The following is a 24,442-nucleotide window of genomic DNA, read 5'->3' as shown; positions in this document are numbered from 1 at the left end:
GGTAAAAGACGCCAACTTTAAAGAATCTCAGTTGCAAAACATTATAAACAAACAAAAAAATCAAAACAAAACGAATTTCAGCTATACAGAATCCCCCTCATAAATGATGACTTACCGGTAAGTATTAATCTACATGCACAAACTGTTTAATAAAATGTAAATGTACAAAAAGTACACAATGATAACCACGAGCACTTTCCATGTTTTCCCCTATGCCCTCCCAAAAAAAAAAAAAAAAGTGTGAATTGTTGCCTGTCTGTGTCAATAGGAGAAGCTGCACTATGTGTCCTGGAAAAGGCTCCAAACAACCTGTGACGTGAACAAAAGATATATATATACAAAAGTTAAGTAAAAGTACTTTTATTTAAATTACAATAAAAAAAGCAATGAACAAAAAATATGACATTTAATAATAAGACTACTGGCAAATTCTAAACTCTTATGATATATGATTTTGAAGTTGGAAAAACTATAAAAATAGGCTATGTGGTCTGTACACTTTCCATGATTTTTAAAGAAAAAATACACTTGTCAAATGATGCATGTCACATGATGTACTTTCTATGGAAGAGATTAGTGAGAGGTTATACGGCCTTCACTATGAATATTACAGGACAGAAATTGAAGTGACAACATTGCATATAGAGGAAATTAACGGTGCCATCCATTACCATCGAAATGTAGGTCGCAATAATTACACTGCAATGCAAAGGAGAAATAAATGTAACATTTTGAAGTGCTACATGTATCTAGGAAGCAGCTTTCAAGTACCCAACTTGGTGTCCAAAGTGTCGTGCCTACATTTTGAAACACAATCGTAACTCACAAATATGAAATGTATTCCACATGAAACGTAAATACCGCAGCTGGAGGCCCAAAGGTTTATCCAAGGGGCTGTCACTGTTGCGCAGATATAAGGAAGAATACTTGTAGTTTACTGTATTTACAGTATGTCAGTGGGAAAGGGGGCAGTTGGAACAGTAGGTAATAAAGAGTGGGTGTCAATAACCATGTGGGGGTCTACTCTTGGGCTTCTTTTCCAGTCATCTTGTAGATCTCAGTGGGACCGTCAACATGAGTGATGGTCGTAGTCAGCTGGATGTCTTCCCCGCTGTTTGCTGCGGCATCTCCTGCATAAATCATTTCTTTTTAGATTTGAGACTTTTTTTTCTTTTCATTTAGTAAATCCACTTTATAATCTGCAAACATGTTAACAGACATATAAAAAATTTGTTTAAGACATTTTAAAGCCAATTAAGGCTTTGTTATCACAGTAATGGATTCACTGACTTTTAAGAACCTATTTAAGAACATATTTAAGAACCTGCATGAATATGAATATATAAAAGGGGTTTTCAAACTTTTTGGAGTCAGGGACCCCTTTGAGAAAGAACATTTTCCAAGGACCCGCATTGCAGATGTTTGCGGAAACAAGACAAAAACAAATATCATCCAAGCCAAACATCCCTTTCTATTCAGCAACATATTCAATTTAACAACAAGTATATTACCTTTCAGTTATACTAGAGTTTAGAAAATAAAAATGGTACGCCTCCTTATAAAAAAAAACTGGGTCAATTTCCCCAAAAAGGTTGCTGCCAATTATTTAGTGAAAAACAGCATTAGCTGCTGGCTTCTTCACCTAGTTGGCAAGCAAAACACATTTTGACAAATTTTAAAAAGTATTACATTTTTTAAAAATATATCAAACTGGTTGAATGGGTGGCTTTATTGAAAAGTCATGAATACTCTCGCAGTTCAATATAAAATGAAATGAACATTTTTTTTTTTGATTAATAACCCTATGTTCTGTCCTTCCTAGATGTTACAATGGCTTCTATCAAGGTATTGGGACAGCGCACTTTCAATGCAGTATCAACAACGGCCAGAGGCGGCGCTAAAAACCAAAACTAAGCCCAACAAGGCACAAATCTGTAACTGTTAAATGATAAACTAAATCAATTATTTCACAGAGCCCCCGCAGTCAGGCCACGGACTCCACTTTGAGAACCACGGATTTACAATATGCGGTGTGTTACATGTTGCGGGACCTCGGTTTGAGAGCCACCGCTTCACGGGTCGCGTGCAGTCTGCCGACTCAACAGAATTAAAGGCTAGGTGAAATAAATCAACACAGCGGTGCGAAATACACACCTCATGAGACTGGTTGATGCATTTTTGGGAAAGACTCCAAAAACGTCAAACTCTCCAACTTGTCTCGGACACCGAATTGTGAGAGATGAATGGTTTTCATTACTTCCTAACCCCTTCTTCTCACTCTTGCCTTACTTTGAGCCTGGAAGAAAGCCACTCAAATCCTACTCTCCAGCCAAAAAAAAGTCTCAGGGAATTCCCCACCAATTTAATTTTGCTAACATTTGCTGTGTTTCAAATACCCCAAAATAAGCAGAGAGTTTTCGGCCTTGAATTTACTTACTGTCAAATCAATCAAATTCTCTTTCATCATTATAACAGTTTATGCTGGCTCGAACTTTCACAAAGGTCCTGAAACGCAGCAGCACTCTTATTAGCTCTAACACCCCAGTAGCTGCCTGTAATATAGCTCTGGTCTCAAGTTTACTCATAGAATATTGTGACGCATCACCTGGAAATTACTTACTTGAGGACACGGTATGTTATTTACATACACAATTTTGTATGGGTGAACAAAATAAAATGGTAGTTAGGGTTTGTTGACTTTAAATGTAATCGCTGGCACGCTAATGGTAATCGCGATTACTAACTGGTTAGCATTGGCAAATTTTGTTGGTGTCTAAAAAAAAAAAAACATTCATACTTATAATAAATGATGAGTAGTGAGTAGATTACTCAAAGATCCAATACTGACAGCCCAATTCATGTGTGCTTTAGATTAACTTGAGAGTGCTTTGTAAAATAGTCTAGCACTGTACAGAACTCTTAGTTATGGCCGGTCAATTTTCTCCTTTTTGCCAATATTGACAAGAATTTGAGAAAGCTGCCACTATTGATTCCAGTAAGAAAGAGTCAGTTCAACAACAATAATGCAGGAAAACAAGTCTCCAAGAGGTACTTGAATTGATGTGGCAGTAATGAGACATTTCAGCTGAGCAGCTCTACTCGGACTTAAAGTATTAAGAGGAAAAGACTATGTAACCGTTAGAGCTCTGATTATTCAAGAAATGCAGGTACCTGTGATACACTGCCCACTTGACTGGTCGTCGCCATATCGCTTGTGAGAGGGGGCGTATAAGAACATGATGGCAAATACGTACAGATTCCACATTCCGTAGATGCCTGTGAAGAAGGCACTGTTCACCTGCACTGTGTGTCCACCCCAGTGCCAGTGACCCTCATTCACCTGGACAAAGACAGGCAAGTTACTATATGAAAAAATACAAAAATACAACGATGGGCCGGTGATTACAGCTTGGTTGGACTTGAAAAAAAGAAATGGTGGGCAGAAAAAAAAAAATGGACCAGAAGGTTTGGCCTAACAACTGCTCCAAAAGTCTGAATTAACACTACTTTGGATGAAATTGAACCTTACAATACACTGTAACCTTTACAGTTAAACGTGTATGGCACAAAATTATAAATAATAACAATAATAATAGTAATAATCAAATGTAGTGGACCCTGACATTCAGTTCAGCACCTGTAAATTTACATATACGTTTTTCCCAATTTAAAACAATAATAATTTTGCCCCTCCCTCCATATTTTGACTTAAGGAAAATGCACATTGATTATTAATTCAGTAATATATTATAAAAAAATCGATTTTACTCATAACTAGTGAGTAAAACAAATATAAATACATTTTAAAGGTTTTTCTGATGTAATATTTGGTTTTCAAATACAGTGTTGCCTCGCACTTCACTTTTGTTGCCTTCAAGTGCTTTGCGCTTTTTTCCCCCAAAAGGCCCATCACCTCACATCAGCGCACGCTGCACTGTAACACTCCCACGCTCCCATGCTCAGTCCGAACATGGAGGCCGAAGCAATCTAATAGCACTAATACACAATCTTGTTCAAATGAAGGCACTTTTGAGCTTGAGCTGAATGCAGATTTACTTGTGGAGGAGGGAGTGTGGTGTGTGCAGAATGAACAGAGTGACAACAAAGACGGAGGCTGGCCCTTTAAGACCAGTTGAAATGCAACGTGGGAATAAATGGTTGCGGGGGGGTAGAGGTAGCGCTTTTTGCTGCAGCGTGAGTTGCGAGTTAGTGAGGAGTGCTCATTACTCACCGAAGCACTCTGCAATGTGTTGAAAAGTAAAAATAAAAGTTTGTGCGCAAAAAGAGACTGTTTGGTCTCCATACTACAGTTAGGAGCTCACAGGGAATGGGAGAGAAAAATAGAGAAGGTTTTACTTAACACATTTCATTTTTTGCTGGGGTTTTCCGGTCCCCGCTAATTGCGAAAAAACAAGGGAAGGCTATAGAAATTTTTGTCCCTTTCATTGTGTCTCAACTAGACGGAAAGGCAATGTCCAAGTGCCCTCTATTGACAGAATGTCATTGGTGAAAAGATGTTGATTAGACAACAAGATTAATGCATAGCAGTGTACAGTATGTTATTATTACAAGGCCCACCTGACTGATGATGAAGAAGATGACAGTCATGGCAGCACAGGCCAAAGTGACCAACATGAGAAATTTGAACCTAAAAATCAAACCCTGCAAGAGAGATAGCAATGTTGCAATTATGGTTGAATGCACAGTCAATACTTTCCGGCCAGATTGCTCAGACCAAATGATGACAGTCAAATAATGTCAATAACACAAACCTCATAGTGCAGACGTCTAGCCTTGGACATCGCCGGCAGTGAGGTCCTCTTACCACTGATGTTGCGGAAGACTTGGAAAACCATAAAGCAAAGGAAGAGGAAGTAGAGACAACCACAGATCCCCGCCACTATTATGAAAGCCATCTGATCAAGCAGCAGGTCAAGGAAATAACATAACCACTTCAGGGAAATAATATAGCCACCAAAGAGAAGATATCATCGAATATAAAAATATGAAAATAACAAACAATAACTGAGCAATAGTATATTGGGAACCAAATTTTTAATATATAATGTAAAAATGTTTTACTATTGTTACTATTAGGCTAATTTATCCATTGCTAGCTAGATAACAAGTCAGTTAAATAGCTACCTAGCCAGCAAGCTACAAAGGGAAATCTGCCTCTCCATCACGCCCACAGTGCATCGTGGATTTAAAAAAAAAAAAAAAAAATCCACGATGAAAATCTATACTACGGAGAGACACGCTGTGAAAAGCTTCCTGCATGCCAGACAGACGAGTTAACTACAGTATAACGGGCACTCCTCGGACATAGAACTACTGCAGTACACATATTTACTTAAATCTTAAATAATTAAACCTTACACTGTAACTGTACTGTTATCCCTTACCTTCCCTTTGGCTGTAGTCTCACAGAGAGCCGCGGTTATATTAGCAGTGTCCGGAAGTCTAATTCGAATGAAGCCTGTAGCTGACCAAACATTATAACAATCAAGAGTTTAGACTTGAAATCCCAATTTATTTTAAAAGAAATTTAAGTAAGAGATTTACAACCCTCTGGTGCATCACTGCTCTTTTGTTCTCTTCCTTCGCGTACTCCTACAATACACTTTATTGGCTCCCGGCACGACCATCGACCAATGAGTGCAGGGGTTGTAATCTACACCCTCCCCAACTCCTAAATGTCTAACAGTGAGACTACAGACAAAAGGATGGGAAGGGATAACAGTCTAGTTACGGTATAAGGTTTCACATTAAAAAAATTCAGGTACCCACATACACGTGCATTAAAATTCCATCGGGGGGGGGGGCCCTGGACCCCATAAAGCGCGATATTGTATATTCATGCAAGTCTGCTGTACAACTTACACAGAAAAAAAGGAAAAACATACAGTATATACCACTGATCTATTCAAGTCTCAACCTATCAATTCTAAACGTGGCAAGATTTGGAAGAAAAAAAAAAAGAAAGAAATCTAGCCCGGCCTGATGCTAACATATGGTATTGCTGAATTATTCCTCCTCTTATTAGTCAAGGGAACCAATTTATGCGACGACAACAAGAAATCATAAAAAATGTAGTTTACTTCAAAGAATAAAGTCGGCTTTTTTATTATGTACATTCGTTTAGATAGTCGACAGTCTATTTCCAAGCATTAATATGGTTTTGGAGTCGCGTTCAGCCAAAACGCTACATGTCGTCTGTTGGCCACCCATTGAACGCAAAAAGGATACAGCCAGCTCAGTCCCAACATCAGATGCCCAGATGCTGTAGAAGGGGTTTGTCAACTGGACACCTCTGGTGACATCAAACAATCCAGTGCATTTATTTACAAGCATACTGTATATACTGCAAAGCAAATCTTTAGTGCTGAGCCGTTTTAAGTAAAAGTATTGTCATGGTAAGGGAAAACAAAAAAAAACAAAAAACACTCCTCACCTCTCGCACATGTCAAAGATAAAGAGGCAGAAAGACCCAAACACAATGGGCCCGACTTGCTTCCAATACACAGAGAAGCGATTCCTCTCCGTTTGGTCCTGAAATAAAAAACGAGGCAATGAAGATAACAGACTAGCAGACAACCAATGACAATTGGCTCAGTGTACATTACCATTAGGTGCTCCCCACAAAAGATGATCCAGAAGGAAAGCAACATGGAGTAGAAAATGCCTTGTCGAATGTCTCCAAAAAGCAACATCCAGGTCCAGTTGAAACCAATAGAGAACCACTCCACTGGGATGTTGATGAATGTCATGGAGATGCCCAGAGCAAAGATCACTCTGCAAGAGCAAAACCTTTTGTTGAGTTGTTTTGTCTTGTAATTAGAAAACTATTCATCAAAACTAGTTGAAAGCTGTTTTGGGATACAAGCCGGACACCAGAATACGTGGCCTTGTAGTTTTCAAGGTTGGGACGCAGGGCATTTATGTCCATCCAAATTTGTAAAAAAGAATGAATACGATAACGAACATCAAGATAGCATAACAACCGGACGCCGGTCTTGATGCAGGGACGCAGGACATTTACACGCCTATGTAACCTTGTGAATACAATGAATATGGTCCTTTTTAAAGCTTTACGTTAGCAATATATACTGTACTGTGTATATTATATATATATATATATATATATATATATATATATATATATATATATATATATATATATATACACACACACACACACACACACACTAAAACTAAAGAATAAGCAAATACAGAAGGCAGTTGAATTTAGTTACTCTGTTAAAGAAAAAGTAAATGTGCTATGGCGTGGTTGCATCTTGGTGAATATGGCAAATGGTGTGAATATTACATTCATGCGGTGACAGGTTGGGTGGATTTACTTTGAGGGTCTTTTTTGTTGTTTTTTTGTTTTGTTTTGGTGTTTGTTTTTGTTTATGTTGTTTAAAACCAGCTATTTTGCTTGTGAATCATTCTGGTGGGGGATTCGCTACAACTATATGTCTTGTTCAGTTCTTAAAAATTAAGTCTGTTACCTGCCAGCTATAAATGTCTTTAGATTATTTGAAAATTAATAAAAATATTTTTTTAAAAAGTAGACAACTTTGCCTCTGGTCCCGATGAAGGTGGTAATGTGCAAACTAACTTGTTGCATACCAAACAAGTGAAGGCCTCTTACATCAATGCAAAACATTCCAACATGGAAGGTACACTGATTTTTATAAGTGATCGAGAGTCTGTGATTTCACTGAAAATGAATTAATCGGAAAACGAAAGAATCAGCATGCCTATCTCTGGAATCCTGAAAGGTAAACGAGTGAATGACTGTCGGGGCGATTAAACCTTCAAAGAAACCAAATTTTCCCAGTGGCCTCAGCAGGTCCGTGCATGCCGCGGGAGGGCGAAAGAAGAACATAACTATAACAAGGGAGCAAAATAGAGTAATCGCAGAATTTGAATGTCATTGAAGACCGATCTTCAGTCAGAATACGTGCATGAAGCGAGATTAACACGCTATTTGAAATCTTTACATAATAGTAAACAGAATCTAATTGGGACGGCAAACACTGATGGGCAGCCACAGGGAATACAGCACAGTAATATTTAAAAAAAAAAAAAAATGGACATTCATCAAAATGATGCAATACAGGTTCTAAATTATTCCTCTCTAAGCTTAACTCTTCAGCAAAGCTTTATGAAGTGAACAAAGTGAAACCTCACTCGAGCGGTATGCAAGGAATGTGCCCTGCGCAAAACCAACAGAGTGAAGAGCGCTGTGTGTTTCTAGAAAGGTTTGAAGAGTGTTTTGGATACATGAAGTGAGAGAGTGAAACTCCCCATGGAAGGAAATAGTGTATAAAAAGTGCACTTTACCAACAGAATGTTCACCTCTATACACATTTTAAGTGCATGTTTACAAAAAAAAAAAAAAAAGGGGGGGGGGGGGGGGGGGGGGGGGGGGTACAAGTCTAACTTCCTAAGAGCCTGCTACTCATTTGGGAAAAGGAGCCGTGAGTCACAAAAAGGGAGGGGGAGGATTAGTGCCTGGCTGGTGTGTGTGTTGGTTTTTGCTAACAGATTTTGTAACATGTTTCACACTCCGCCAGGCTGTTCCTGTAGCGCAGCACAGTGCTTCTTACTAATGCCCTGGCAGCATGCTTGGGGTTACACCAACACTGGCTTTCAATTGATCATCTTGAAATCCAACTATGTTTGGATCTTAAAATGTTTTTTCCCCATTACTTTTGTGTGGAGGAGTCATTATTTTTAATTCATCAATAGAGTTGTTAAATAATAGCAAGTCAAGTTTATTTGGTTTATCAGTTCAAACGAATAAATAAAATGCTGTACCGGGGTATAAAGGAGGTGAGTCATGCGTATCGGCGCCATCAAGTTGTGTCATTTATGAGCGACTCGTTGTTTGCTTGGCACCTTGCTGGTGCAGTCAAGCAATGTGAATGTTCCTCAGACGCACTTATCACACTGACCTTAAGTGCACAGACTTTGCATGACCCACTTGCAAATTTCATTCATAGTTTATGTGCACTCAAAAGTAGTGCCTCAGCGGCTTGCGATGAATCTATTCATTTGTACGCTCTGGCTGCAGTTTTATAACTTCATCTTGTCACAATCATTTAAATGACTACATACATACATACACACACACACACACACACACACACACACACACACACACATATATATATTATACATACACAGTATATATGTATATATGTGTGTGTGTGTAGTAGCATGTGATCTTACTTCTCCAGAAGCACAGGGGGTCGTGTCATGAGCATGATGCGCCTCCAGTACCAGATCATGATGATGAGGATGCTAGGAGTCAGGAAAGTCTTCATGGCAAACCAAACTTTCGTGAAACCCCCATTTTGGTGGATGCCCTTGGAACAGAAAACAACAAGGTCTGGCATGTCAAAGCAATCCTCCTTGTAAAATATGCGATGGCATAACACACACCTGAGTAATTGGTCCAGTGGGTCTCAATTCTGGGATGCAGGAAAATGACCCCCCCCCCCCCCCCCCCCCACACACACACACACACACACACTTTCTAGAGCTTTTAACGATACTACAATGGTAACTTTTCCCTTTCTTGAGTAATTTCTGAGAATTCCTTGCTTGTTCTGCACTCTCAACACTAGCCCAACCCAAGCAGAATGCATTTGCCATAAAATTACAAATAAATGCTGGTGCAATTCCCACAATTTCGCCCAATGGAGGCCATAGCTCCGCATTAGCTTCGTTAAATAGAAATTAACCATGTGCATTTGATAAATTTATACAAAACATTGATGCTGTAAAAAGACTGCTTGGATGGGGCATTTTTGTTCTGCTACAAACTTCTCATGTTTCTCGATGTGAAGTACTGTTTACATCTACCTGACGTTATAAAAATCATAGCTGTGCACATAGGTTTACATACCCTGAGGTTATGTGAGTGCTTTGCCTTTGTTTCTTTGCCTCAAAATTCCCATTTGATTTAAACGCAACATAAGATTATACTGCTCGTTGAAATGGGTGCTCGGCTATTACTGCGCTTTTCAGGAACACATACAGGAGCTTACTAAAGAAGCCCGAGATATGACTACAATGGCAGAAATGGAGCAAATGTTATCTTCGTATCATAATGTTTTTATTTTCTGCTGTTTGCCTTCCTCCTCTGTCGCCACTTTTGTTTTGGAATATGACCTCACTTGAAAAATAATGAAACGTGATTCATAAAATGACAAAAATCATGATACGAAAGCCACTCCAGATCAGATTGATTAAAATAAATAAATAAATAAATAAAACAACGAAATATTACTTAAGGTTTCAAAACCAAAGTCAATCAGTAAACAATACAATCAGTATTTTTGTAAACAGTATTTTTGTAAACATTACAAAGTGCCATATTTAAAGTATCAGGATCTAAAAGAATGCCAGATTCTGTGCCATCGAAGTTGCCATGACCACAGACCAAAGAAAGCTAAAGAAAAAGCTGAGTTCGTACAGATGAATTTGCTCATAAGAAGTCAACTTACAACAAGGCGAATGTCCTTTATTTCTCCGATGCCCACATTGATCTTCTTGCGTTCATTGACCGGCAGACGGATGTTGAGCAGATAGTACTTATGAGCCACGCTGCCGACCTCCATGAAGGGCAGAAGGTCACACTCGTAGTAACGACCCTCATTTTCAAAAGTCTGAAACGCGCAAACAATGTCTGGTTAAATCACATACGCTTGAGAAGCAAGTTGAAGTTTTGTCTCTGGAAACGAAGAATCAGTTCAAATTGCTCAAAGGATTTTTTTAAACACACCTTGGCAGTGGTGAAATTGCAGTTGAGCTTCCGTTGTTCAAAAGAGTGAGCCATCTCGGTCCACTCGCTGAACGTATCGTCTCTGTAGGCCAGGCCCACGTCAACAGTGACAATTGCTCCATCCTCTGCACACAACAATAGTAGCTGATTTGAACCCAGGAAGGTCACTTGGAAAAGAGTTTAATGTTCAAAACAGAAGAAACTGATTCATCCCTGTGCATGTAAATATTTGAATTCCTGATTTATAGTCATGAGAGTGGGGAAACAGGGAAAAAAATCTTCATAATGTTCCTTTCAGCTAATGTATAATGTGACGCTAACATATTCAGAATGGTAAAAGTAGCAAGGATGATGGTGGCCATTTCACTTTAAATAATTAACAGTCTGTGTTTCTAGACACGACCGCAGTTCAAACCAAGAATTTCACTTGAAGATTAAAAAATGCTCTGTTGAGTTTTTTTTGTTGATTTTTACAAAAAAAAAAAAAGGTTTTCAGAAATGAAGCCAGAGTCGGTGATTCTCAAAAGGAGAGACTGTATGTGAAGGCACTTCGCTGCAAAAAAAAAAAAAAAGGCTTGCCGAGACAGACATAAAAATGGATTGTTACATAAACTACCTTCGAGAGCTGCTGAATAAAATACACCTAGAGATCCCACTACAAACTGAGTTCAAGTTTAATATGACGGGGAACAAAATAAATAAATAAATCACCAGAGGTGCATCACTGAAAATCCCACTCCTAAATCATCCAGAATGAACAGGAATTATCTCTCTTATTTACATGTGATGCCTTTTCACAAAAGCAGGGTTATGTCAACAAAAATTAACATTGAGACACTCATATACAGAATTCCCAATAAAATTATACAAATTGAGCGCTTTGAATGTTGCCAAGTTGAAATCCCTAGCTTTGAGAAAATCACATTGAGTTTTGGCACGTTTGATCTTTCAAACGTCCAGAGCGACCAGTACCTTTGGAAAAAGATATTGACCCAAACAGGAAGTGTTAAATGAACACTAGAGAGTAAATTCCAATAGCGGGTAAGTACATCACCTGAGATTTGAACAATTTAACATCTTTTAACATCGTTTAACATTTCAACAAATGAAAAAATGGATCGTTGGCCTCAACTCCAAAAGAAATTTTCCATTAAGATGCCATTCAATTCCCGAGCCATCATCTGCCAAAGTTTACTTGTTTTAACGTTGCTTCTTGTGTTTGTTTTTCATTTATGTTTATGTTCAAATTATCGCAATGGGGCATTTGATTAATTGGGGCATTTGGTGTGGCCTAGTGGTGTCCAGAAAGTCTTACCAAGGATATTGTATCTAATATGAATTTAGCCACATGAAGGAAATCAAATTTGATGACATTTTTTTATTTTTTTTTGAGCAAGTTAGTAATGCACAACCACTCTATCCGTTTGCATTAATGTACAGGAAGACAGGATGTGCAATGAAACACGCAATCATTTTTTCATCATTTCATCTCGAATAAACGAGCATATAAATGGAAATTTGTGGCGATAGCTCGATCACATCGCAGACTTATCGGTCAAATAAGTGTCCGTAACTTGTCAACGGAAGTAGTTAAACGTCAAGAATGACGACATTTGAGAATACAACAAAGACCCTTTCACCTAACAAACAAGGGAACTCTCTGCGTAGCTAGAATGACGACCTTGACATAAGAGTCCAACACTGACATATTAGCCTTCCTTCACGTTTTAATGACTTCTACACTGGGGCTGGTTTTCATCTTTTAGGTGTTCACTCCCGAAAGTGAGGAAGAATCTTCACTTTTACTTGTCCCAGTACGCTCTTAAGCAGACCTAAAGGTGCTAGCTCTTCTGTTGAAACGTGTGTATTTGAAGCTTCAAGTAAAAGAAACACAAAAAGAACAATTTGTCTTTCCAGACTATTCTATTACTTTTACCAAAATCCCCAAATAAATCCTAAAAATTCCACAACAGTCAACTAAAAAAAAAAAAAAAAAAAAACAGGGAGATGCCCTCCACGAACCCAGCAAGCAACTGCTAATCCAAACGATTAAGACGGCATCTTTAGATGCCATCATGAATCCAACTGCAAGAGAGCCTCTTGAGCCAAGATGAAACAAGCTGGAATGAAGAGAAAGGAACCCAGTAACCTGTGCTAGGAAAAGCTAAAGCACGGGAAGGGGAGCGGGAGTCAGCTGAGAACTGGCAGCAGACATCTGTGCAACGCCCTTCACAGCCATTAGTCTGCCAGTCCGCCTCAGATGTGAGCTCACTTCATGCAACGTTCCGCTCCGGTCCAGTGGCCATCGCCACGGAAACTAAGCCTCCTCAACAGCTGTGTTATTGCTGGAGCTCAGCCAATGAATGCTGCAGGTGGGTGGAACTTTTAATGAATGTAAAGCTCTTCTCTGGTACAAACACAGTGATCCAGATATGGTTTCTGATCGAGCCAGGCGCTGCCCAACACAAGCTTCTGAGCTTCATCAAAAGGAAGTGTTCTGAGGTTAGAATTGAGAAACATTTGAAAGCCATTCTATTCTTTTCTTTTCTTAAAAAGGGATGATTTTCGAGATGGAAGTCTGACGCGAGAGATAAGTTATAAATCTGGTAAAGTATTGTTGCGAAGCACGATATATGCATAAAACCCCAGGCAAAATAAATGGAAATCACCGATCTCTGAGGATGTTCATGCGGTTGTTTACTTTGTAGAAAAGAGTAGATTACAGACGTCATACGAGACTAAAGTGGTTTGAAATGTTACATCTGCGACATTGCAACACCACATTTTTAATTGCCAATAAAACTGAACTGCCATTTCTTTGCTAGTCCGTCCATCCATCCAAGAGCCGCTTATCCTCACAAAGGTCACAGACTTGCTGGTGCCTATCCCAGCTGGCTTCGGGCAGTAGGCAGGGGACACCCTGAACTGGTTGCCAGCCAATCGCAGGGCACACAAAGACAAACAACCATTCGCGCACCCAATTACAACTAAGGACAAGTTCATATGTCCAATACACCTGCCATGCATATTTTTGGTGTGTGGGTGGAAGCCGGAGTGCCAGGAGAAAACCCATGCAGGCTCTGGAAGAACATGCAAACGCCACACAGGTAGGCCAGAGCCACGTGGATTTGCTCAGCTTCCTGAACTGCGACCACTGGTCCACAGAGTCATTTTCCTTTGCTAGTCGTCAAGGAGGTCAATAAAAGCAGGATCTTGCTCCTCACTACTCAATTATTTGCCGATGCTGTTCGCGGTTCCAGCTTAATAGTTTGCAGTTTGCTATCTTTTGAAAATGTTTAGCGGTGATTTCCCTCTAAACCAAGAAATTGCTTACAGGAAGAGAACTCAACAAACCTTTTGAAATAAACCTTCAAACAAGTATCTAAACCAGACATCATGAACAAATAAGTATGTTCGTTTAATATAATTAGGATTATTACGTTTTGACTACCCCTCATACAATACAGTGCAATTTTCTTCCCTAGTTCTCCCCTGTGTTGTAAATGTCAAGATTTGTCATACAGTATTTTACTCCTGGAAATGCACCATCTCTTTAGAGGCTTCTCGTGCCCCATTAACTCCTCATATTGTGGCTCTTCCCGTGGCTCAAAATCATCAAAAAGAGTCTTCAGTCCATTACAAAACATCTGTCTGTGGTCCAGATGAATCACAGACTCATCTGTCTGGCAGCCAGACAGTAAACAATCTCCCGTTTGCTTACACACTTCCAGCAAGGCAGAGAATGTTGGCACATTAATTGTGCTGAAGAGCTGCCCATTACTGACATGACTATTTAGACAAGTTAGGCCAAAGAGAATGGCTTATAAATAATAGCAACACAAGCATTTAAGCTTTTTGTCCACGATGCTCTTGCCCTACTATTTTTTTTTTTTGTTACCCAGGTGCAATCATGCATAGCAATGGCTGTTTGGAGCGATGAACGGATGTTCTCATACACGAAAGAATATTAGTACATTGTAGTTGTGATTTTGTTTGACAAAAAAAAAAAAAACAGAGACAGTAATGCACTGGTATAAGAATTTAACTGAACAGATAGGTAACTCAAAATACTCATCTAAAAAAAAAAAAAAATCTTTAAAAAAAATAATATTTTACTTAAAAGAAATAACATAACAATTGATTTAATGCAAAGAATCAACATTGTGCGCAACCTGATTTCATTTTGGCCTGTCATGACACGTTTAAGAATCAATGAATGATCCTATCAAATATTCCATCAATTATTTGAGTAAATATGGCTCTGGCTGGCACAATCACGGTTTTAAAATTCATAACTATAGTTTCAAGGCTGAAAAAGAAGCTGCTTTATCCATCAGGCCTAATTTTATGCTTCATTTGAACGCGCTGCTCCTTCTGGTCTACATGCCTAAATACACCAGTCCAACGCCGGCCAAATGTGACGGACGCCTACATCAAGTCTTGTCTGCCTGACCGTCGTCAGGTCCAATGGAAAAATGAAGGAAATACACAGCGACAATGCGAACTAATCCAGTACCTCCATCCGTAAAAACTAGGGAACAGTACCGTCATTTTAAACCTTGTAAATGACATATTACACATATTTCACATTCAAATCAATGTTATTCAAACACCGATATTTGGAGAAAATTCTTCTGGTTTCGAGTTACGCGGGTATAAGTCGACCCCCCCAATATGGGGGTTGAAAATGAGGGGAAAAAAAACTCGACTTGCACACGGAGAAATACGGTACTCGTGGAAAACCAAGCCGAGCCAGGTCAGTGTCTCTGTACTGCCGTGAGCTGAATTGAAAGCGCTTGTTGGAAACATGGCTTCAATCACATGAATTGATCTCATTTCATTTACACGAACTGTAATTTAAAATATAAACCTCGCTTGGTTTGTGATTCACAAACCTAATTAAGTTTTATACTCAAAGGACGTATATGAATTTATGGTTTTACACAAATCAGCGCATAGTAAAAAAAGTATGACTTATTAAAGCCCGTCCGCCCAAGAGCTACAAAGATACAGCCGCCTGAACTCCGCCACCCTGAACAAGAGCAGTGACATCTAGTTTACAATAAACAGCGAGACTGGAGGGAAATTATGGCAACTGTAAACAATGTGAACGTCTACGCCGGTGTGCTCAAATCCACATAACTGCAATGATATTGACTAATAAAAGTGACAAATTGGAAATAGTGTGTTGTAAGCATGCAAAAGTTTCAATTTAAGGCTGGGAGTGGGCTTTGTACCTGTCAATTGTCTTGTCAAGCCCAGTGGTTCTCAAAGTGGGGTACATGAAATAACTTGGTTTATCGATAAGAAAATAAATTTGTGTTCATTTCATTTTATTTTATAATACATTGTGAAAGTATTCGCAAGTCTTCAAAGCAAATCAATTCAACCGGTTCAATATATTCCTAAAAATGTAATAATTTAAAAATTTGTCATGCGTTTTGTGCTTGCTAACGAGGCAATGAAACCAGCAAAGGTAAAGCGGCATTTTATTTAATAATGCTGTTTTTGACTACATAATTGGCAGCAACCTGTTTGAGGGAAAGTGACTGAGTTTGTTATGAGGGGATGTGCAATTCGCAATTTTTATTTTGTAAACTTCGGTATTGCTGAAAAATAATAAATAAACGTCAAATGTAATATGTTGGTGAAAAGGGGACACTCGCCTTAAATATTTTTTTCTTTTGTTATGATTCTGTAAACATTTGTGAATTGGGGTCCTTAGAAAAATTGTTTTCAAATAAAAGGGGTCCCTGACTCCAAAAGGTTTGAGAACCCCTAGATTAAGCAATCAAAGGTTTAATTTACAAATCTTTATTCAAAAACATGACTTCTTGGTATAACAGCTCAGAAAACAGGCTAAAAATATTGATCTTTGTTTTCTACAGAAAAATACGAAAGTGTTATTTTGATTCAACACACTCATATGGATGTGAATTTTTGTGAAAGGAAGAAACAGGATGGAGCCTAACACTCCAGTAGAAATCCGATGTAGGACAGATACAGCACCCACAGGGCCAAAAAGGAAAGAAAAAAGTGTGTTTCTCACCTATCTGGTTGTACATCTTGAAAGCGATGTCAAACTGCAAGATGACCAGCATGAACTGGAACCAGGGGCTCATCTCCTTGTTGGGCAGCGGAATGTGCACAGCAAACACAATGTTGTTGGCCTCGATCATCTTGGCCGGGGCCTCTTCAAAGGACTGGATCTTGTAGCACGGATTGGGACCCCATGGCATGAACCACTTGGTTTCCTGCCGGTGCTTGACGGTGTCCACGCATTTGGTGGCCAGGTAGTGCACTGCTGTGGTGGGGCTGGGAGCTGGCGAGACGGCAAGACGAGATAGGTCATATTCCCGACATATTCATATAGTCATATTCCTGACTCCAATTAAAGCGCCTACACGTTGAGAAGCGCGAGCTTTGCTGTTATCGCTTTTCACAGGGGTATTAGTGGCACGTGGGAAATGCCCATTCTTTGTCAGGAGAACGCATTAAAGCTGTGTTGTAGCCTCAAGGTTGTAAAAAGCGGAACGGTGCATCACTCCAGTCACTGCTCTTTACAGCTCGCATAATGACAAGCATGTGGAATGGCAACATTTGTTAAGCGTGTGGCATTATGTTACAAATGACGTAAAGTAAAATTTCAAAATGCAACGATTCTGACATCGGTGTAAATGCAGCTGGATGTGTGAGATTTTGTGTACAAAAACAATCACTGTCCAAATTTCGCATCATATAAAACCATTATAATTAAAAATGTTGAGATGCATTTTAATAGACATTGATTTTCCTGCGATTTTTGCAACATTCTGTTGAGCGGCCGTAAAACTATGTCAGCTAACAGAAATTTCTTTGTTGAATTGTGTTTCACCTCTAGACAGTAGGTGGCGGTAGAAACCAGTCAGACCATAGCATGTTTCCATTTTTTGTGAGTGTTAGTAAGTACAGTGGTATCTCGGTACTCGACCGCCTCTATACTCGACCAAATCGGTGCTCGACCAAAAAATTCAAGTAGATAATGCATCGGACCTCGAACAGATTTTCGGTTCTCGACTAGCCGAGCCGACCCGAACGCGCTCCTCGGCCCTTCTCGGCCAGCGGGTAAGCGCCAGTTCAACTCAGACCGCCAGCGGAGTAAGACGTTTGTTCGAGTATTTCTTCCCGGATTTAAACTTTTTCGCGTTGCTCTAGCCCTTAATAATGGGTCCAAAGAAAGACAGTGATAAGGGGAAGGCAAAGAGGAAAACAATGAGGACCACTATTGAACCGAAGAAGGAAATTATAGCAAAATATGAACGTGGTGTACGAGTGTCCGACCTCGCGTCGCAGTTAGCTAGCGTCATCATGGAAGGAGTAACTCCCTCCCGTCCTCTCCACATCCATTCCTGTATGCCATCAACCACTCTCCAAAACGTAAGTAAATTATACAAAATGGTTTATAATGCTTTATTTATCTTTTTCTTTATCTTTATCATGTACTGCTTGTGCACATTTACTTGTGCACACATACTTTCCATTATTTCTTATGGGAAAATTGGTTTCGGTGTTCGAACAAATCGGTGCTCGACCACCACCCCAGAACGGATTATGGTCGAGTACTGAGGTACCACTGTAAATTTAACCTACATATGTATGACTAGAAATGATGCCACTGAACAATTTGAGATGTTGCAGGAAAAAAAAAAATACAAATAATTTTAAGTATTACACCTTAAAAAATGGGGGGGGGGGGGGTGTCGAGACAAGGCAATATGCATGGAATGTGCGCACACGTGGACGCAAATTCTGAAATGTATGTTGCAACAATAAAACCGGTTGAAGATTCAATGCTTTATTTTTGGACATTGTTGAATGTGAATTCATATAAAAGTCCTCAAAGTCATCATCACAATCTGATCTTTATAATATTTTAATTTGTTCATTTTTAATCAAAACGTTATTCAAACGCAGATATGTGAAAAAAATTGGTTTGGTTTTGATTTATATGGCTATAAACCTACCCCCTCCCCAATGTGTGGGCTGAAAATGAGGGGAAGAAAATCGACTTGTACAGAAAGTTTTGAATGCACCATCATTGTCCAACTATGACATTTACATACACATTACTATTACTGTTTTGTTTTGTTTGCAACAGATTCAATTCTCATTGTAGATTGATTGATTAGAATTACTGTTATCAGTTAATCTGACACCACCAATAAACTAAAGAAAAAAAAAATTATATTATATATATATCTTTGTCGTTTTTTTAACCACAAAGAACTTTTTATACACACTATATGAAGAATAAAGACTGAAAAAAAAACAACATACAGTACGTACAGACTTGGCAAAGAGATCCAAATCCGACTTTGAAGCAATTCTGCCAAGAAAGAAGAATGCTACTGCCTGTTTCCTCCAAGCCCCGAGTGACACTTCCAAGACTCCCCCCCCTAATCTGCTGAAGATGAGTGACTCAAGAAAGCACCGACTCATCCAGGGGAACATCAAAGCTTGGAGATTTCAGATTCAGCTCGTGAGAAAGATTAGTGGTGTCTTTAAAAGACTAAAAGCGGTAGTGAGTGCCAAATGTGCTTCTAAACAAGCAACTACTCAGTGAAATAAAAACATGCAGTTGATGGCGTTTCTTGCATCTAGAAGAGAAAATGGTTTAAACATCGCAAAATCTACATCTGGTCACTGTCGTTCCTAGTGATAGGGACATGTTTTAATTGTAGGCTTTCTTTAATAGTTAGGAAGGAAATTTTTGATTGATGCTGCAGTTTCTCTCACTATTGCACACACCAAACAGGCTTCACGTTTACATTCTTCTACAGACTGCTGACTAATAGGAGGCGAGAGCGATGTCACATGGGTTGCTGTCATCGTCTGGAAGCACAGAGGGAAATGGGCTAAGTTTAGATGCTGCTTACGCAAGATCTTTTGAAAATAAAACTATACTCTAATTTTTTTTTTTAAGCGTCACTTTGGCTGACTATGAGAAATGCGATTTGGAAACTGATGTGAGTATCCAGTCTGCACATTTGTAGGGATGGTATTGGCCTGGTGATGAACGGTGCCTGGTTTCCTTCAAACATGGCGTCTGGCATTCACACCAAAGAGTTCAATCTCTCTCTTATCAGACCAGAGAATTTTGTTTCTCATGGTCTGAGAGTCATTCAGGCATCTTTTAGCAAATTCCAGATGGGTGGCCATGTTCCGTTCACTCTACCATACAGGCCTGATTGGTAGATTGCGGCAGAGATGCTTGTCCTTCTGGAAGGCTCTATTCTCCCCACAGAGAACTGCGGGAGCTCTGACAGAGGGTCCATCAGGTTCTTCGTCACATCCCTGACGAAGTTCCTTCTCTCCTGATCGGTCCGTTCAGTCAGCCGGACAGTTCTAAGAAGATTCCTGGTGGTTCCAAATGTCTTCTATTCACAAATAACGGAAGGCATTGTGCTCATTGGGACCTTCAAAGCAACAGATTTTTTTTCTGCATCCTTTCCGCGGTTTGTGCTTCAAGACAATCCTGTCTTGCAGGTCTACATGCAATTCCTTTAACTTCATGCTTGGTGTTTGTGCTGATACGCACGGTGAACTATGGGACCGTATATAGACAGGCGTGGGCCTTTTGAAATCATGTCCAACCAACTGAATTTACTGAAGGCGGATTCCCTTTAAGGTGTAGAAACATCTCAAGGATGACCAGTAGAAAAAAGGATACAACTGAGCGCAAATTTGCCCTTCATGGCAAAGACTGTGAATACTTAAGTAAATGTGGTTTCTTAAATAAACTAAAAAATTTTGACCCCAAAACTGTTTTTTACAGTCATGCTGGGGTATTGTGTGTCAAATTTTGAGATGAGATTAATACACTTTGGACAAAGGCTGTAAAATGACAAAATGAAGTGCTGTAAATACTTCCCACATGCACTGTAGGCTAATAGAACAGTTACAGATATGGGCACCACTATTTTCAAAGAATACCGTCACAACAAAGACAGCAAATCCAGTTATCTGAATCCCCTCGGAGTTCAATTATCTCGCGACCCTAAGCCCGGCGACCGCTTCAGAGTCCACAACAGTGTGTCCGGAATAATGGAGATCCCCGCAGCCCGCCAACCCCATGCCATGCTCTCGCAGTTTGTTGGAAAACGGGGGATGGGGGGGCTTTCTACATAATTGTCCCCAGTGCCCCCGGGCCACCAAGCAAACACAAAGGAATCCGGCTTCATTAAAACCATCTTAGCCAGACGGGAACCAAACGGGCTAATTTGTCAGCGAGAGGGATGTTTCGGAAAGCCCTTCACATGGGCTCGACTTCTGTGAGTCTGCCTGCGTGTGCGTGTGCGTGTGTGTGTGTTCAGCATGTGCGTGGGTGGATTTGAAGAAAATTGACAGTGAACCTAGCACAGCCCCCTGAAGACAGCATCTAACTTTGACAGCTGTGTGCGTGTCCCTGTGCTTCGGTGCAGCTATAAGTAGAGGCAAAACACCAACGCGCTGCCCGGGAGGCCGCTGGGATTTGGAGAGAGTGCCATCCACACAAGGGGGGAGTTAGCGGAAGGTAGAGATGCTGCCTGGGGCCCTCGCATAGCAGACAGACGTCGCAAGAGGGAGGAGGGGTGAGAGAATTTGCGTCAAACAATTGAAAAAATGTCAACTCGCTGGCTGCAATTTAGTATCAGAAGGCAAGTGTTAATCACAGGGTGACGGGAGAGAAATTCCGCAATTTAAATGACTTGTATTTTTTTTCCTCACGTTTTAAGTGTTTGTTCTTTAAAGAGGTAATCGAGTCCAAAATCTTCTGAACAAAAATGTGTTCTGTGCAGCTCTACTTGACTGAACAGTTTCCTGAATATTATCTTGTGGGCGAAATATGAGTGAGGGCGCATTTTGCTGCGTTTTTAAATCCGTTTTGGGGGATGGGCGTTTTGCCACTTTATCTCCACTGAAAATGACTTCACGGTTGCTCAGCGATTGGCTGCCAACCATTCCAGAGTATTCCCCCTGCTGGGATAGGCACCAGCAGGCCTGCAGGAGAACGGCTGTATGATTACTCAAGTATCGACCAATCATAGCTTAGCCTGTCAAAGTAACCAAACTTAGACATATTTGCTGTTCCAGTTCTTCCAAAGTCTTTAGAACGTTCTCCTTTAACAACCCCCCCCCCCCCAAAAAAAAAAGTCACCCTTATACTCCAGATACTCGACTAGACTTGAACAACACGAATCAATATTTTAATCTGCGTTTTCAACATGTGCTATATTTCGGGAAAAAAATGTTTTTGATTAGTTTGTGAAACTATTTGCTGCAAATATTCATGAAGCAGGTATCATGGGGGGAGCTCCAATGAGTATTACATTTGGATTCAAGAATTATGCATTTTGTTACATTTTGAAAAATGGAGAATGACAACTTGCAAGGATTGCAACTCAAACATAAGAGACCAAACAACTGACACCTAACATCAACTATCATCACACTAACCACAAATAAAGGTAAATCGTGTTAACTTTATCATTTTGCTCATCAATAGCTGGTCAAAGTTGAATTTCGCTTTTTGATTGAAAATAAAATAATGGGCAATATGTGGAGTGCTTTGGAGTCAAAGTGAGAACTCGATTTGACTCGCTTGATTTTTGCCAGTGATTTGAGACCATCTTAAAATTTGAAAGTTAAGACTTTGGTCTGCCTGAGTCTTTCAACATGCACTATGTCAACTTTGTTACTTCCAATTATGATGTAGAATGATTGAAAAGTAACTTGTGTTTCTGAATTCAATCTTTTGAAACGTTCCTCCCAACAACATGTCCTTTATATATATATATATATATATATATAGATTTTACGGATGAGTTTTTTTCATTTAATCTTTAGTATTGTATTGTCAGCCAATTTGTTGCTATTTTTCAACCAGTGTCGATGGTGCGATGATGTAAACAATACACCAGCACATGCATCTGCATGAACCTCTAGAGATAAGGTAACCAAGATTTTGAATGATTGATTGGAATCTTGGGTTTCTTACAAACTGCCACAATGGACTGGAGAGCTAAAGAACATAAATCAGAAAGCCTCAACAACAATGACAACAAATTTAGAGAAGATATTACCACTGCATGGTCCTATTTTAAAAGAATTGAAGCAGATTTCAAAATTAACCCACTTTTTGATGCTCAAAAATTCCAAGCTGAATAAAAGTTACAAGTTCTTTTCACGTTATCGTTCGCAATTTTTTTTTCATTAGTCACTCCACGTTAGAAAACCTAGAACAAAATTTGATCCGATGTTAGATTAAGGTTTACTCGTGTGCATAAATTCATTGCAGTCTGTACTTTTTACGTTTACTGAAGTACAGATGTTGAGTCAGTGCTTCTACCTGGTCGTCATTTTATTATTCAAGAATGTGTAGTTGCAGTGATTACTTTTGCCAACTGGGTCCTGTATAATTCTTCCAAAAAGTATTTAAAACATTAGTGGCGTGCAAGATAGGAATCAGCGTGATTCTTAGCAGTGATTTTGCTCAAAGTTCCGCGTGCTGTTACAAGGCCAGGCTGAAGAAGGTGCAATCTTTTCTTTGTCACAAAATGACGCCTCTTAACGCCGTCAAGGGAAACGCGGACATTTACCTAACTTTTCGTTTTTTTTCCGTTTTGCATGAAAAGGCTATGCGGGCAGAACAAAATGATCATATGAGGAATAAGGAGGAGGGAGTGTGGAAAAACTTACCAATTAACCCCCCAACCATAAACGCGAACGCCTGGAACAAAAGCAGTATAACTCCCACGATCACCAACTTTTTGGTGCTCATGTTCTCGATGATTGCCCCCGCCATCGCGATGGAGAAAAAAAACGGACAATGGCTCCTCAAAAGACACGAAGTCGTTGCATCCGCGAGTGGGAATGCAGTAAAGTGGAGGCTCTCTTCCGCCGCTCCGCTCCTGCCTTTCAACTTCGAAGAAGAGGAAAAAAAAGAGGAGGAAAAGAAAAAAAAAAGCAGGGATCACATGACCGTACGGCGCTCGGCTTTATCCCCCAGCGAGCAGCAGAGTGGCGGGGTGAGGTGCAGCTGGGGAGTTCCGCCGCATGACATGATCCAGGTTAGCATGCCACTGGATGCATGTCATAGCGCGCCTGTTGTGTTGCTCCTATTTAAAGAAGCTTATTTGAAGTCCCATCTCATGTTGTTTTGTACTTGATGACCCTTGATACATCCCATTCGCCAAGGCCAACGAACGTGCACGGCTCCCTGTTCATCAATTCCTATTATATTGTTTTAATTGCATAATTCCACTGATAAATGAGGGCAAATCACCTGTTTACATTTAAGCCGCGTGAAATCTATTTTAAGAGGTACGCTGATGAACTCCCCTCTTTACGTATTGCGTACCTTTTTCAATTACGCAATGATGCCACAAGGTGGCGTCAAATCCTTTTCTAAAATGAACATGGAATTTTAATCTATTATCTTGGTAAGCGTCGCCGGTGTCCTGGAGCCTATCAAAGCAGTCATTGAGCAGTGAACTGGTTGCTAGCCAATCACAGGGCGCACAAAGTCGAACGATTCTCTCTCGTAGTAGTTCTCGCGTGGTTCTCAAAGTTCTCAAATTAAAAAAAAAGTTTTAATTTCACTTTATTAGGTTTGATTGTGTG

General features: G+C 39.8%; 1 protein-coding gene across 1 annotated transcript; it reads right to left on the bottom strand.

Annotated features, from left to right (window-relative positions):
• Nucleotides 1-344: 344 nt before the first annotated feature.
• Nucleotides 345-23,853, bottom strand: wls (Wnt ligand secretion mediator). The gene is made up of 12 exons (XM_088428726.1): nt 23,519-23,853; nt 16,851-17,123; nt 10,802-10,926; nt 10,524-10,685; nt 9,244-9,380; nt 6,627-6,795; nt 6,455-6,552; nt 6,250-6,313; nt 4,773-4,916; nt 4,579-4,662; nt 3,172-3,340; nt 345-1,130 (listed from the first exon to the last, which is right to left on the bottom strand). The coding sequence occupies exons 1-12, from the start codon at nt 23,622-23,624 to the stop codon at nt 1,021-1,023; spliced, it is 1,641 nt and encodes a 546-aa protein (XP_088284852.1). The 5' UTR covers nt 23,625-23,853; the 3' UTR covers nt 345-1,020.
• Nucleotides 23,854-24,442: the final 589 nt, after the last annotated feature.

This window comes from Hippichthys cyanospilos, chromosome 12 (assembly GCF_059441005.1).
Source record: "Hippichthys cyanospilos isolate Australia breed blue-spotted pipefish chromosome 12, RoL_Hcya_1.0, whole genome shotgun sequence".
NCBI classification, from domain to species: Eukaryota; Metazoa; Chordata; class Actinopteri; order Syngnathiformes; family Syngnathidae; genus Hippichthys; species Hippichthys cyanospilos.
The sequence above is the reverse complement of the archived record's forward strand: the minus strand, read 5'-3'. Positions and strand labels throughout refer to the sequence as shown.

What these genes read in the sequence shown, in the direction of transcription:
- wls (XM_088428726.1), bottom strand. Translation starts at nt 23,624, where the DNA reads ATGGCGGGGGCAATCATCGAGAACATGAGCACCAAAAAGTTGGTGATC. An exon ending in TATGGTTGGGGGGTTAATTG is followed by an intron (nt 17,124 to 23,518) that starts GTAAGTTTTTCC and finishes CCGTCTCGCCAG; the next exon opens with CTCCCAGCCCCACCACAGCA. An exon ending in TCTTCTTCATCATCAGTCAG is followed by an intron (nt 3,341 to 4,578) that starts GTGGGCCTTGTA and finishes GTCTTTGTCCAG; the next exon opens with GTGAATGAGGGTCACTGGCA.